The following is a 13,616-nucleotide window of genomic DNA, read 5'->3' as shown; positions in this document are numbered from 1 at the left end:
TTCAGTCTGTGCTGAACAGCAAGGCCAGACAGAGGTAATCTGAGCAAAATAATGTGGATGCTGGCAATTTGATTAAAAAAAAATCAGGAAATGTTGGAAAAACTCTGCCAGTACAGAGAAAATAAATTAACATTTCAAGACCGATATGACACTTCCACAGAAGTAGTATGAGCCCAAAGTGTGGGACTGAAAGGTAAAGCACAAAAAGCCAAGGTAGTGTAAGACAGGGACACTGTGGACATGGTTAGATTCCCTACAGTGTGGAAACAGGCCCTTTGGCCCAACCAGTCCACACCGACCCTCCGAAGAATAACCCGCCCAGACCCATTTCCTTCTGACTAATGCACCTAACACTATGGGCAATTTAGCATGGTCAATTTACCTGACCTGCACATCTTTGGACTGTGGGAGGAAACCCATGCAGACACAGGGAGAATGTACAAACTCCACACAGTCACCTGAGGCTGGAATCGAACCTGGGACCCTGGTGCTGTGAGCTCGGTAAGGCTCACAATGAGTGTGCACTATGACAGTGAGCAAACAGCCTGGTGCAGTCTATGGTGTGTGTCCCTGAACACCCTTGAGTGTCCTTACTGCAGCATTACAATGATCTGTGCTGAAGCAGTGTTCAAATGCAGAAGTGGATCAGAGATGTTCAAAAGAGTCCTTTGAGGCACAGTGGCTCAGTGGTTAGCACTGCTGCTTCACTGCGCCAGGGACCCATGTTCAATTCCAGCCTTGGGCGAATGTCTGTGAGAAGTTTGCACATTCTCCCTATGTCTGCCTGGGTTTCCACCGGGTGCTCCAGTTTCCTCCCACAGTCCAAAGGATATGCAGGTTAGGTGGATTGGCTGTGCTAAATTGCCCATAGTGATCAGGGATGCCTAGGTTAGGTGCATTAGTCAGGGACAAATATAGGGCAGGGGAACCGGTCTGGTTGGGTTACTCTTTGGAGGGTCAGTGTGGACTTGTTGGTTGGTAGGGTCTGCCTCCACACTGTAGGCATTCTGCATTAAAAAAAAATTGCTACATGTTGGATGTCAATGTACATGGAAGTGAGGTACATTTGGTGACTAAGGTATTGGTGCCTGGTGTCTGAGGTAGAATTCCTTCACAGTAAGTGAACTGTAGTCAGCAGGGTCCTGTTTTAACTTCTATATCGAGTAAATCTGACATCAAGCTTGTTTGGTGCGCTTGGGAAGACGTGGAGGCTGAGTATTGATGAGGTGAGTAACACTGTTAACAAGATGCTTAACAAACTATAATCCCCCTTCATTAGCAACCCACTCTGCCTGACTGGGAAACTCACCTCACAGCTTGCACCCCACTTTGACAGTGCCTTGCCGGACACCTGGCCTGAATTTGCTATGCAACTCACCACAACCCATCTCACCCTGATCTTTATAAAGTTTATCCCCACCTTTTCTTCTTCCAATAGGTTTAGGACCACCCAATCCTCATGAGATAATTGTAATGACACAGCAGCAAACCTCTCTGTTAATTAAATTAAGCACCCAGAAAAGCTCACCTTGCCTTGTAATCTGTTAAAATATGAGTGACAGAGAACTCCCAAATTCCACTATTTAAAAAAAAGTTATTCTTTCACTCTAAAAAAGCGTACATTAAACAACAGCTAATCACAACTCTCAGCCCCCCTTTCTCCCAACTGCTTATTAACTGCCTCCAACTCAATGACAATATATTCTTCCAATAAAACACTTATTAAAATTACACCAACTTAATTTCAAAACTGTACAGCAGCTGTTGTCAGCGATGTCTGTCTTCTTCTGTCTGAAGATCTCCCTGGGTCTGAAGATCTCCCTGGGTCGTATTCATTCTTTTTACTGTGAAAATGCTTCATATGAAAAGGTATCTTTGATAGAGAATGTTTCAATGTCTTGGGTCTCTCTCTCTGGCAGTTGCTTTGTCTGATTTTCAAAATGCCTGCCTTTTTTATATCCCCAATATTGGATTGTCTCATTCGTTTGATGTTGGCAAAACAATAAATTCAAACTCAATTGGATTTTTGTATCTGGGGCATAATTCAAACCAAGTGGCTAAATTTGAATTGTTGCCAAAACAGCAACCAACTCAGGTGTCTATTTCACAACCAAATGTTACATATTTTTAATTTTCCAGTACACTCTGAGACTGATCTCGTAAGCTCTCAGTGCAGAACATCATTCACTCTCTCTTAAAGCTACAGTACATACCTTCAACTTCATAACACAATGCCTTCATCCCAGGACTAAGCCTTACGAATGCTCTTCCAATTCCGAATATATCGGTCCTCAATAACCTGCAGGCAGAACAGTAGATGCACTCTCTCTATGGCCCTGTATATCTGTTGCTGGCCTCCTTATTTTTATATTCTAGTCCACTTATGATAAAGGCCACTTTTGTTCAAATAAAAATGCAAAACAATGGCTTTTACAGATGGGCCACCATTGTTCACGGTGATGATGTTCATAGGTACGGGGAATGGATTTGGGGAATGTGTGAGGCAAAGGTGTCAGGAATGTGTGTGAGGCAAGGGTGTTATGCATGCATGTAGCACATAAGCAGAGGACATGGGTGTGGGGCATAGGTGTGGGGAATGGGTGTGACACATGTGGGCAGAAGTATTTAATACCCCTGATTGCTGCAAGATACAGATACTGCAGCCTCTTTGCATGGCTGACACGGTCAGAAACTGACAGGGAAAGACCTGGCCATTGTCTTTAATCACACACCAGTCTCCTGATCTTGCTTAACACTTACCCACACGGTTATAACTCTTCTGAACAGAGGAACTCCCAGAACAAGACCAAGCTGGGCACGGGCTCCACATGAAGCAGACCACTGGGAGAAAACGAAATGAGGCATTTTAGAATTTTGTTCCCCGGTTGCCTCTCTTCCTGCCCTGAAAGAATTGACTCATTCGCCAATCCTTCACTTGTCCCCATGCGCAGGCCCATCAACCTTTCAACCAGCAGGGATTGGGAATGGAACTGGGTTTAGTTGGAAACATGACTGATGTCCCACTACATTGTCTGAGTTTGATACATATGCATAGGCCCAGATTGGGCACAGATGGACTGCCCCTTCCCCTGAAAGCCACTGTGAAACTAGTTGGTTTTGTACAACAACCTGGAAACTTCAATGAGGACATATTACCTGAAGCTAAATGTCAAATTAAGAGACATAATGAGGTCAGTGTCACAATTTACAAGACTCCATCAAGTAAACCTGACTGATGAAATCCAATTGGCCTTGATTTTAATCCACCCTACCCATTGGGCAGGGAAGAGTCAGGTGAGCAGCTAATGCCTTAAATATCGACCTCCATACCATTGCGTTGCTAGATGATGTAATAGTAACAATGGCAATTCAGGCTGTGGACAAGGCTCCCAGTAATAGCGAGCAGGGACTTGTTTAAGACACAGTCGCAATGTAATGACATCAATGGCTCTGTGGTGCAGCATTGATGTAAAAGTACTTGGTGACCATCTGATCTGTTCCCTGAGGAGTCAAGTTTTAAACTATATTAAATGACCGAATGGAGGGGGATTTGCAAACTTCGAGGTATCTGACTCGTTCTCTGACTCCTCCCTGTGTCGGAGATTAAACTCCTATTGTATTTAATCACGTTATCTGCATACAGCTTCTATTTTAAACAACGTGATGAGGATTTCTACTTCTACTGCAGCCATTGAGCTCCTGATCCCCATCACCCTGTGGTTGCAAAGATTTACCTGTCGACTTCACTGTAATTGGATTGTCTTATGAGCAAAGATTAAACAGGCCAGGTCTCTACTCACTGGAGTTTCGAAGAATGAGGTGATCTCATTGAAACATGAGGGGCCTTAACAGAGTAAATGCTGACAGGATGTTTCCCCTCATGGGGAGAGGGGTCTAGGACCAGAGGGCAGAATCTCACCACTATGGAGCACCAATTTAAGACTGAGATGAGGAGTAATTTCTTCTCTCAGAGCATTGTAAGTCTTTGGAACTCCTTGCAGAGTCCTTACAAAGTTAAAGTCGCTGCATCCATATCAGACCATGGGGCTGCTCTCTCATCAGACAGTGACGACTGGTCGTGGTTTAACCCGAGGGTCACTGCACCTCAGTGAGGGGAGAGGTTGAGAAGGAAAAGTCCTTCATGGTAACCTCATCTGGTACAGAAAAGGAACCCACACTACTGGCTTCACTCGGCAGCATAAATCAGCTTTCTAACCAACTGAGCTAACCGACCTCCCCAGAGCTGTACATGGTACTTGAGCTGAGCTTAATCAGAATTTTATTCGTTAGACCCAATCGATAATGTCTCTTGAAAGTTACCTTCAGTGAACGTACTAGGAAACTAAGACATTGCCAATAAGGTGTGGTCTGTTTATTTCTGTCTACATTACTGTTTTCAGTGACTATGTGGAATCAGCAAAATTTCTCAGAATGGGGAAGACAAGTTAGTTCTGCAAATGCTTACATTTCCTGCCTCACTGTTTAAAATCTTAAAGCTGTATTTTTAAAGAACAATGGAGGAATTGTCTCTGCTCATGACAAATAATCGATCCAGAGTTTTGTCCCTGTGGCAAATACAGGTAATCATGGATTACACAGGATTCAAGGAGGAGAGTATTGTGAGGAAAAACAACAAGAGCAAGAGGTCAGTCATTGGTCTGTTTTCAACAGTGAAAGGAAAACGGGATAGGAGAGAGGCGCAGGGGAAGGGGCGAGAAGAGGTGGGAGTTAGAGCAAAGGAGGAAAGTGGATGTGATAGGAAGGGAGGAGAGGAGACGGGAGAGCACGAGTGAAGAGAGGGGAGATGAAGAGCCAGTAGTCAGAACTGGAGTGAGAACATAGAACATTACAGTGCAGTACAAGCCTTTATGCCCTCGATGTTGCACTGCCTTGTGAAACCAATATGAAGCCCATCTAATCTACACTATTCCATTCTCATCCGTATGCTTGTCCAATCACCATTTAAATGCCCATAAGGTTGGCAAGTCTACATCTGTTGCAGACAGGGCATTCCACGCTCTTACTGCTCTGAGTATCTATCACCCTGCAATTTGAAGCTATGCCCCCTTGTGCTAGCCATCACCATTTTAGGAAAAATGCTCTCACTGTCCACCCCATCTAACCCCTGATTATCTTATATGTCTCAAGTAAGTCGCCTTTCAACCTTCTTCTCTCTGACAAAAACAGCCTCAAGTCCCTCAGCCTTTCCTCGTAAGACCTTCCCTCCATACCAGGCAACATCCTAGTAAATCTCCTCTGAACCCCCTTCCAAAGCTTCCACATCCTTCCTATAATGCGGTGACCAGAACCGTACATAATACTGCAAGTGCGGCCACACCAGAGTTTTGTACAGCTGCAGCACAACCTCATGGTTCCAAAATTCAATTCCTTTACTAATAAAAGCTAACTCACCACCTGCCTTCTTAACAGCCCTATCAACTTGAGTGGCAACTTTGAGGGATCTATGCAGACAAAGAGATCTCTCTACTCATTTATACTACCAAGAATCTTACCATTTGTCGAGTACTTTGCATTCATGTTATTCCTTCCAAAGTGAATCACCTCACACTTTTCTGCATTAAACTCCACTTGCCACCTCTCAGCACAGCTCTGCATCTTATCTATGCCCCTCTGTAACCTACAACATCCTTCCACACTAGCCACAACTGTACTGACCTTAGTGTCGTCTGCTAACCCATCCTTCTATGCCCTCATCCAGGTCATTTATAAAAATGACAGACAGCAGTGGACCCAAAACAGATCCTTGTGGTATACCACTAGTAACTGAACTCCAGGGTGAACATTTCTACATCAACCACAACCCTCTGTCTTCTTTCAGGTAGCCAATTTTTGATCCAAACTACTAAATTGCCTCCATATTTTATGCAGTAGCCTACCATGGGGAACCTTATCAAACGCCTTACTGAAATCCATATACACCACATCAATGGCTTTACCCTCATTCACCTGTTTGGTCACATTCTCAAACAACATGATAAGGTTTGTGAGGCATGACCTTCACAAAACCATGTTGACTATCCCTAATCAACCTATTCCTATCAAGATGATTATAAATCCTATCTCTTATAACCTTTTCCAACATTTAATTCACAACCGAAGTAAAGCTCACTGGTCTGTAATTACCAGTGCTGTCAGGAGAGAACAGGAGAGAAAGAGTCAAGATAATGAGGACAGAGAAGTTACGATCAGGAAGAAATGTTTGAGGGGAAGAGAAGAAGAGTTCGTAAAATTTGAGCAGGAGGGAAGGGGAGGAGGAGGGAAAGGGAGATGTGTGTGGGGATAAAAAGAATGCAAGATAGAGCGTAGGACGGCAATCAGAAAAATACTTTTTAAAAACTTTTTTACCCAGAAACAGCAAACCACAGCTGATTTTCATGTCAACAGTACTGTTTTCCTTAAATGCTGTAATTGCTGCACTACGTTTGTACCCAATATGAGCAGAAGTGTTCTCTGCATTATTTTTCATTTGTGACGATCTAACCAGCATGGACAGGAAATTAAATCATTTCCTGGTGCCCTTAATAACATGCCGTTGGGCTCTGCGATAATCCTCTTCACTGTGCACTACATCATCTAGTTTGGTGTCATCTGCAAACTTATAACCTTATCTCTTAAATTCACCTCCAAGCCATTTATATAGATGATGAAAAGCTGTGGATCCAGCACCAATTCTTGTGGCAAACCGCTGGTCACAGGCCTCCAGTTTGAAAAGCAGCCCTCTCCTACCACTGTGTATTCTAACTTCAAGCCAATTTTGTATCCAATTGGCAAAATCTCCCTGGATGCCATGTGACCAAGCCTTTCTGACCAGTCCCCCGTGTCAAACCTTGTTGAATGCTTTGCTGAAGCATTCTGCCCGACATGTGGGGGGGGGGGGGGGGGGGGGGGGTGGGGGGCTACCCTCCTTTCGCCAAATATTGTCTCCTTCTTCACACTGCTCTACAGTGAATGTGAACTTTGCCAAAGTAGAAGTACCATGCCAAAATGATGCAGGGGCAGAGGGCTTAAATATTAGCTCATCAATGTTGATTCCTTTATCTGGGTGTCTGCTTCCCAAGGATTGGACATTGCCTACCACAGCTACATCGAGCTCTCCCTATCTATCCTCAATCACACCCTTCATAGCCTCAGGTTTCTGGTATGTTGTGACCAAATCGAATCTCCTGGGGAAATAGGGAAGTTGAGACTAGCCGTGGTTCTGGGTTCAAACATATTGACAGATCGTCCTTGAAGATTATCTATGTTGATGGCAGCACATTATAAAGTTGACAGACAGGGCACAAGGGTCATTGACCTTACTCCACATGTTCATGATGTGTTAGCCTGTCTGGGACCCTAGAACTGCTTACCTCACAGGGAACCAAGCTGTTCTTTACCTGCCTGTTCTTCATCTCCAACAGGTTGACATCAGACTTTGGTAGAGTGTCACATCTGACATGGTGTACTTTGAGTAATTCTGGAATTCACCCTCGACACTGTGGAAGAAAAGGGGCAGATCATGAATTTTGATGAGTCTGAGCTGAGTTGGAGGGTGAACTGTGAGGAGGTTCCAGAGATGTTTCTGTGTAGTTTAGACAAGTAGAGTGAGTGGGCAAATGCATGGCTGATGCAGTATAACGTGGAGAAATGTGAGGCTATTCAAAGCAGAGATGTACTTGAGGCTCTGTAAGACTTTGGTCATACCTCAGTTGGAGTATTATGTGCAATTTTGGGCCCTATGTCTCAGGAAGGATGTACTGGCAAGTTTTGAGAAGATTTGTAGCTCAGGTTGAGGTTCTGGATGTAGGTTTGCTCACTGAGCTGGAAGGTTAATCTTCAGATGTTTTGTCACCATACTAGGTAACATCTTCAGTGAGCCTCTGGACGAAGCACTACCGGTGTTTCCTGCTTTCTATTTATATATTTGGGTTTCCTTGGGTTGGTGATGTCATTTCCTATGGTGACATAATTTCCTGTGGTGATATCATTTCCTGTTCTTTTTCTCAGGGGTGGTAAATGGGGAAGGACACTACTTTGACTGGGCGAACACATCCATCCTAGGACAAGCCTAACTGAGACATGCATGAGAATTCCTAGAAGCATGGCATTCCAACTGGAACTCTATCATCAAACACATTGACTTGGATCTCATTTATCACCCCCTGGAGAAAAAGAACAGAAAATGAAATCGCCATAGGAAATGATATAACCACAGGACATGACATCACCAAACCAAACGAAACCCAAATATATATAAAGGGAAAGCAGGAAACATCAGCAGTGCTTTGTCTGAAGGCTCACTGAAGATGTTACCCAGTATGGTGACGAAACGTCTGAAAATGAACTTTCCAGCTCAGCGAGCAAATCTACATCCAGGATGTACTGGTCCTGGAGCGTGTTCGGATGAGTTTCATAAGAATGGTCCCAGGAATGAAAAGCTTAACAGATGAGGAATGTTTGAGGACGCTGGGTCTATACTCAATGGAGTTTAGAAGGATGAGGGAGGATCTAATTGAAACTGACAGAATACTGAATAGCATGGACAGAGTAGATGTTGGGATGTTGTTTCCATTGGTAGGAGAGAATAGGACCTGAGGGCACAGCCTTAGAGTAAAGGGAAGACCTCTTAGAACAGAGATAAGGGGAAACTTCTTCAGCCAAAGTGGTGAATCACTGGAAATCATTACCACAGAAGGCTGTGGAGGCCATGTCATTGGGTATATTTAAGACTGAGATAAGTAGATTCCTGATTGTCAAGCAGACCAGAGATTACGGGAAGAAAGTGGGAGAATGGGGTCGGGAAACCTATCAGCCACGATTGAATGGCAGACCAGACACAATGGGCTGAATGGCCTAATTTCTGCTCCCATATCTTATGATCTTACGGTCTATTTGCTTGGGCAGCAAAAACAGGGAAGTGGATTCTTATCTAAATGGTAATAGATTGGGAAATGGGGAGGTGCAATGAGACATTGTACACCTGTCACTGACAGTAAGTATGCAGGTGCAGCAGGAGGTGATGAAGGTAAATGGTACAGGAATGGATCCCAATGTAGTTATATGCTAAAAGCTGGATCCTTTGGAAGGTACCAGTCTTGCTAGTAAGCTGAGAAATTCTTCACGAGTAAATGCTGAACATCATCCCAACTTGTATCACTTGCTCAGATCGAAGACAAGGGAATGCTGCCACTGATGTGGACTCCAACATTCTAGCAATTGTAACACGATTGATGCTGCTGTGAATTTCGCTGTTTGTTTATTTTACTAAGAACGAACTCCGATGTCCAGAGATACTTGGAAACAAACAGGAAAGGCTGCATCTGTGCAGATTCACAGCTGGGTCAGACAGCAGTGTAGGTTTCTTTCTCAGTTTGAGTCACTGCCCATGTGGTCATTGGCCTTTGTCTGTCTTCCTCCAAAAGAAAGCAACAGCCTCTAGGATTCGAGAAAATAAAGTCCAGCACTGAAAACACCTCAAAACAGGAGCAGCTCTCACAGCCACAAACTTTTCCTCTCCTCCATCTTGGATTACCCAGAATCCTCTCCTCCTTTCCATCTAGCGATCTGCGCAAATGATCCAGAGGCCAGGAGTTGGATTCCAAAGCATAACCTGACAACTAACCTGGCTCAGTGGTTAGCACTGCTGCCTCACAGCACCAGGAACCTGGGTTTGATTCCTGCCTCGGACGACTGTCTGTATGGAGTTTGCACATTCTCTTGGTGTCTGCGTGGGTACCCTCTGGGTGCCCTAGTTTCCTCCCACAATTCAAGGCTATGTAAGCTGGGTGAATTGACCATGCTAAATTACCAATAGTGATAGGTGCATTAGTTGGGGTAAATATAGGGTAGGGGAACGAGTCTGGGTGGGTTACTCTTCATAGAGTCTCTGTGGACTTGTTGGGCTGAAGGGCCTGTTTCCAGACAGTAAGGAATCCAGTGTCATCTCCCAGTCTGTGTTTAATCTCCCAGAAATGTCAAGATGTGTAACTATACCTGAGAGAATATTGAAACATCATGTTTCTGGATCTGTGGATCATAATGCAAGTAAATGAAGAGACCATCAGTGGCCAATAAGCCTGTCGAATTTCCTGTCATTCCAGATATTTTCAGAATGAAAGGAACAATGTTAACGTAATTAAACAACAGTTGGGTTCAACTTTCTAGTCCCACTGTTAGAAAATTAATTCTAATTGGAAAGTCATTAAGACTGTAATTGCTTTGCCCAGCACTTGGTTCTCTGGTCTGTAAACTTCCATCCAAAATGATGAGAAAATCAATAAAGTAATTAAAATCAAACTTAATGAGATGACTGAGTGTGAAAGCATCGAGGGAGATTTCTCTGTACCGAGCCTGTGGTGGTTCCTGACATGGACTGACTACCAGATGCTACAAGACAGAGTTTAGTCTTTCTCTGGCAACAAGAGACCAGTTAAGTGGTTCATCACATGGATCAGAACCTTAAGTATTTATAGACATTTTCTAATTTTAATTCTAAAGCATATTGTTTGTAAGAGGAGGATAGCTATAGAGAAACTGTGAATTTAAATTAGGGAGGAGCAAATTACAGCAGATGTGAGAATCTGTGCTGAAAACAAATGCTGGATATCACATTGGGGCAGGCAGCATTCACGGAGAGAGAGCAAGCTAACGTTTCGAGTCTAGATGACTCTTCATCAGAGCTGACATGAAGTGTGGAGGGGACAGCATTTATACAACAGTGGGGAGGGAGTGTTCCAGTGTTGGGTGAGAAAAGATGATGTTCATTCAGATTAAGTGATCAGAATGTGAGAATGGCAGAATAATGGTGTGTCTAACTACCAGGCTGGGAAAGACAGACAATTCCACTGGGGTTGGGGGGAGGCGAGGGGAAAGGAGGGTTGGACAGAACATGGTGACAGATAATGTAACAGGTAAAGCTAAAAGAAAGGGAAGGATTGGGAGTTGGTTCACAATCTGAAGATATTTAACTCTATATTGAGCCCAGAAGGCTGTAATGTGCTGGATCTGAAGATCTGATGTTGTCCCTCCAGTATGCACGGTGATTCACTGGAGCACTTCAACATGCCGAGGACAGACATGTCAGCAACAGATCACGCTTGGGATAGTAGTGCAGATGATGGAATTTGAATTGAATAAAAAATCTGTAATTAAATGTTCTCATGACCATGAAACTATTGCTGATTGTCAAGAAGTACCTATCTGATTCACTGATGTCCTTTAGGGAAGGAAACTGCCATCCTTACCTGGTCTGGCCTGCGTATGACTCCAGACACACAGCCACTTGGTTGTCCTCTAGGCAGTTAGGGATGGGCAATAAATGTTGGCCCAGCCAGCAGCGCTCTCACCTGCAAATGAATTAAAGTAAAATCCTCTATGCATGGGATTGAGTATTTATCCAACTGCAAAATGTAGTTTACCATTTGTTTGAAATCTCCACAAAGATGATCCAATCCATAGGGCTTCGCAATCAGTACAGCCAGTGCTGCCTATTCCACTAACTGTCCTGGTTTGATGATACCTTCGCTTTCCAGCCTCCTGATTTCTGTCTCTACTTTTGCTCATTCGGCAAAAGGCACTGAGCAGGCCTTGCAGAATCACGGAATTGCGTCTTGGTCAACACGTACGGTGGCCTTGGCCCCTTTGATAGTCCCTAAACCTTCCTGAAAAATCTCCGGGTCTTTAAATAGGACATAACTCAGGCAGCCATTTTTAAATCAAAAAATGTTGAGCCAATCGTCCTGAATCTTTTTCAACCAATTGCGCTCCATCAAACCTGGGCCTGAGCCTTTTACTACAATCAATGGTAACTGAACCAGCTGCTTCTCAGAAGAGACTGGAACTGAAGTTGTTCCCTTAATCTGTAGAAGTTCCTCAGCATAGGTTCTCAGCCTGGCTGAGGTCTTCCATAAAAGTAAGGGTTGCAGTCCAGAATGAAGTTTGGTATAGACTGGTTCTGCTATCACTGATGTAGCCGTGCCAGTTTTGACCCATGTTTGAACTGGGTGATCATTTAACCAGACATTGATTTTAATTGGTACTGATTTGGATATGGCTAAGCAGTTTAACTGCTCCAAACCAATTGTAGGTGGACTTTCCAGAGTGTGCACTCTCCCGGATACCGGCCTATGAATTCTCTTACTCAATTCAGGCCTAGTGGGGCTCTTTCTCTGTCTTGAGTCTGCATACTGGCAGCAACTACAATGGCCTGCTGGCCTGAATCCTCAAGAAAATGTGAACCATTTGGCTGAGGTTTGGCTTTGTTTTGGGGTTTTGCTTTGGTTTGACCTCGAGTCCCCCTATTCAGGATATATTCCTGAGTGAGGCTACACAATTGCTTTCACGGAAGTGGTGTTACCCAAGCTCAGATGGCCTGGCAAGGGTGTACACTTCTTTTGGAATATCCTGTAAATCATAAACTCCACTTAGCACATCTTCCAATGATAAAGCCAGTTGTCGTCCCTGTGTGAAGTCCAGTTTGGCTTAAGATAATAGGCGCTTTTTCATGGTCACATCATTAATCCCACATACCAAACGGTCTCTCAGCATCTCACTTCGGGTCAAACCAAAATCACACATCTCTGCATGTCGTCTTAACTAATCAAAAATTCCAAAACAGATTTCCCTGGTTCTCGACCTAACAAGTAAAACCAGTAGCATCTCAGAATTAGAGGAGACTTGAATTAGAGGCTTGTAATATTTCTTAACTAAATCCATCAACTCTTGAAAGGTTTCAGTATCTGGTGCCTCAGGGAAAGTTGGGCTTCTAATAACCAAAAAAGCTACAGGTCCACAACTATCAGGAGAATTACTTGTTACTTTTCACCTGTCCCAATGTCATTTGCCCAGAAATAATAACGCGTTAGTTCCACATGCTGGTCCCAGTCTTCAACTGCAGGAATGATCATATCAACCTTTCCAAATATTAGCATGATGTCAGAAATGCTGATCACAACTCAAAGATGATTGTTGCAAGGAAATCTCTTCAGAGGTGTGTTTCTCTCTCATTGCCACTGAAATAACTCCACAAGGCAAGTATCTCATCATCAAGTCACCCGTTATTTGTATGTGCATAGTATATGACATTGACAGAGCTAGCTCATAGCTGGCTCCTTGAATAAATAGAACCCCTGAGACTCCGATTAGAGAACTCATATTCCATGCCATCTACTTGGTTGACCTCATTCCAATCACTCCAACCACATTCCATGGAAAGAACAAAAAATACTCCAGAAGGTCAGAGACAGACTGGTGAAGTGCAGTATGCAATTGCACACTCAGAAGTGGGAAACGATTCATTACGAATGAAGGGGGAGAATTTGAATGAAATTATTACATTTTGAAGGGATGGAGGAACTGTCCAAGTTGAGAGTTAAAAATAGGCATCGCTTTTCAAATATAGGCTTTGCAGAGAGAAGCCAGGAAATTTCTGCCTTAACACTTCAGCACTATGTGTCACCCTGGGCACCACTCTTTGGTAAGGATGCCTTCTAAAGGTTGCAGAGATTTTGTAGAATGGTGCAAAGCTTGAGGAGCTTCAGGTTATGTAGTTAGATTGGATCAAAATCCTGCCCAGGATTGAGGAGGTTAACCTGTGATTCAATGGAATTGTTCAAAGC

The 13,616-nt window shown here is 43.7% G+C and overlaps 1 protein-coding gene across 1 annotated transcript in view; it reads right to left on the bottom strand.

The window, feature by feature from the left end:
* The window catches only part of LOC140468096 (adhesion G protein-coupled receptor E3-like), a 50,771-nt gene extending 37,842 nt beyond the window's left edge, over nucleotides 1–12,929 (bottom strand). The window contains exon 1 of the mRNA XM_072564277.1: nucleotides 12,824–12,929. Within this exon, the coding sequence (XP_072420378.1) occupies nucleotides 12,824–12,929 (106 nt within the window). The remainder of the gene's footprint in view (nucleotides 1–12,823) is intronic.
* Nucleotides 12,930–13,616: the final 687 nt, after the last annotated feature.

The sequence above is a fragment of the Chiloscyllium punctatum genome, chromosome 46 (genome assembly GCF_047496795.1).
Source record: "Chiloscyllium punctatum isolate Juve2018m chromosome 46, sChiPun1.3, whole genome shotgun sequence".
Lineage (NCBI taxonomy): Eukaryota > Metazoa > Chordata > Chondrichthyes > Orectolobiformes > Hemiscylliidae > Chiloscyllium > Chiloscyllium punctatum.
This window is presented reverse-complemented; position numbering and strand designations above follow the sequence as displayed.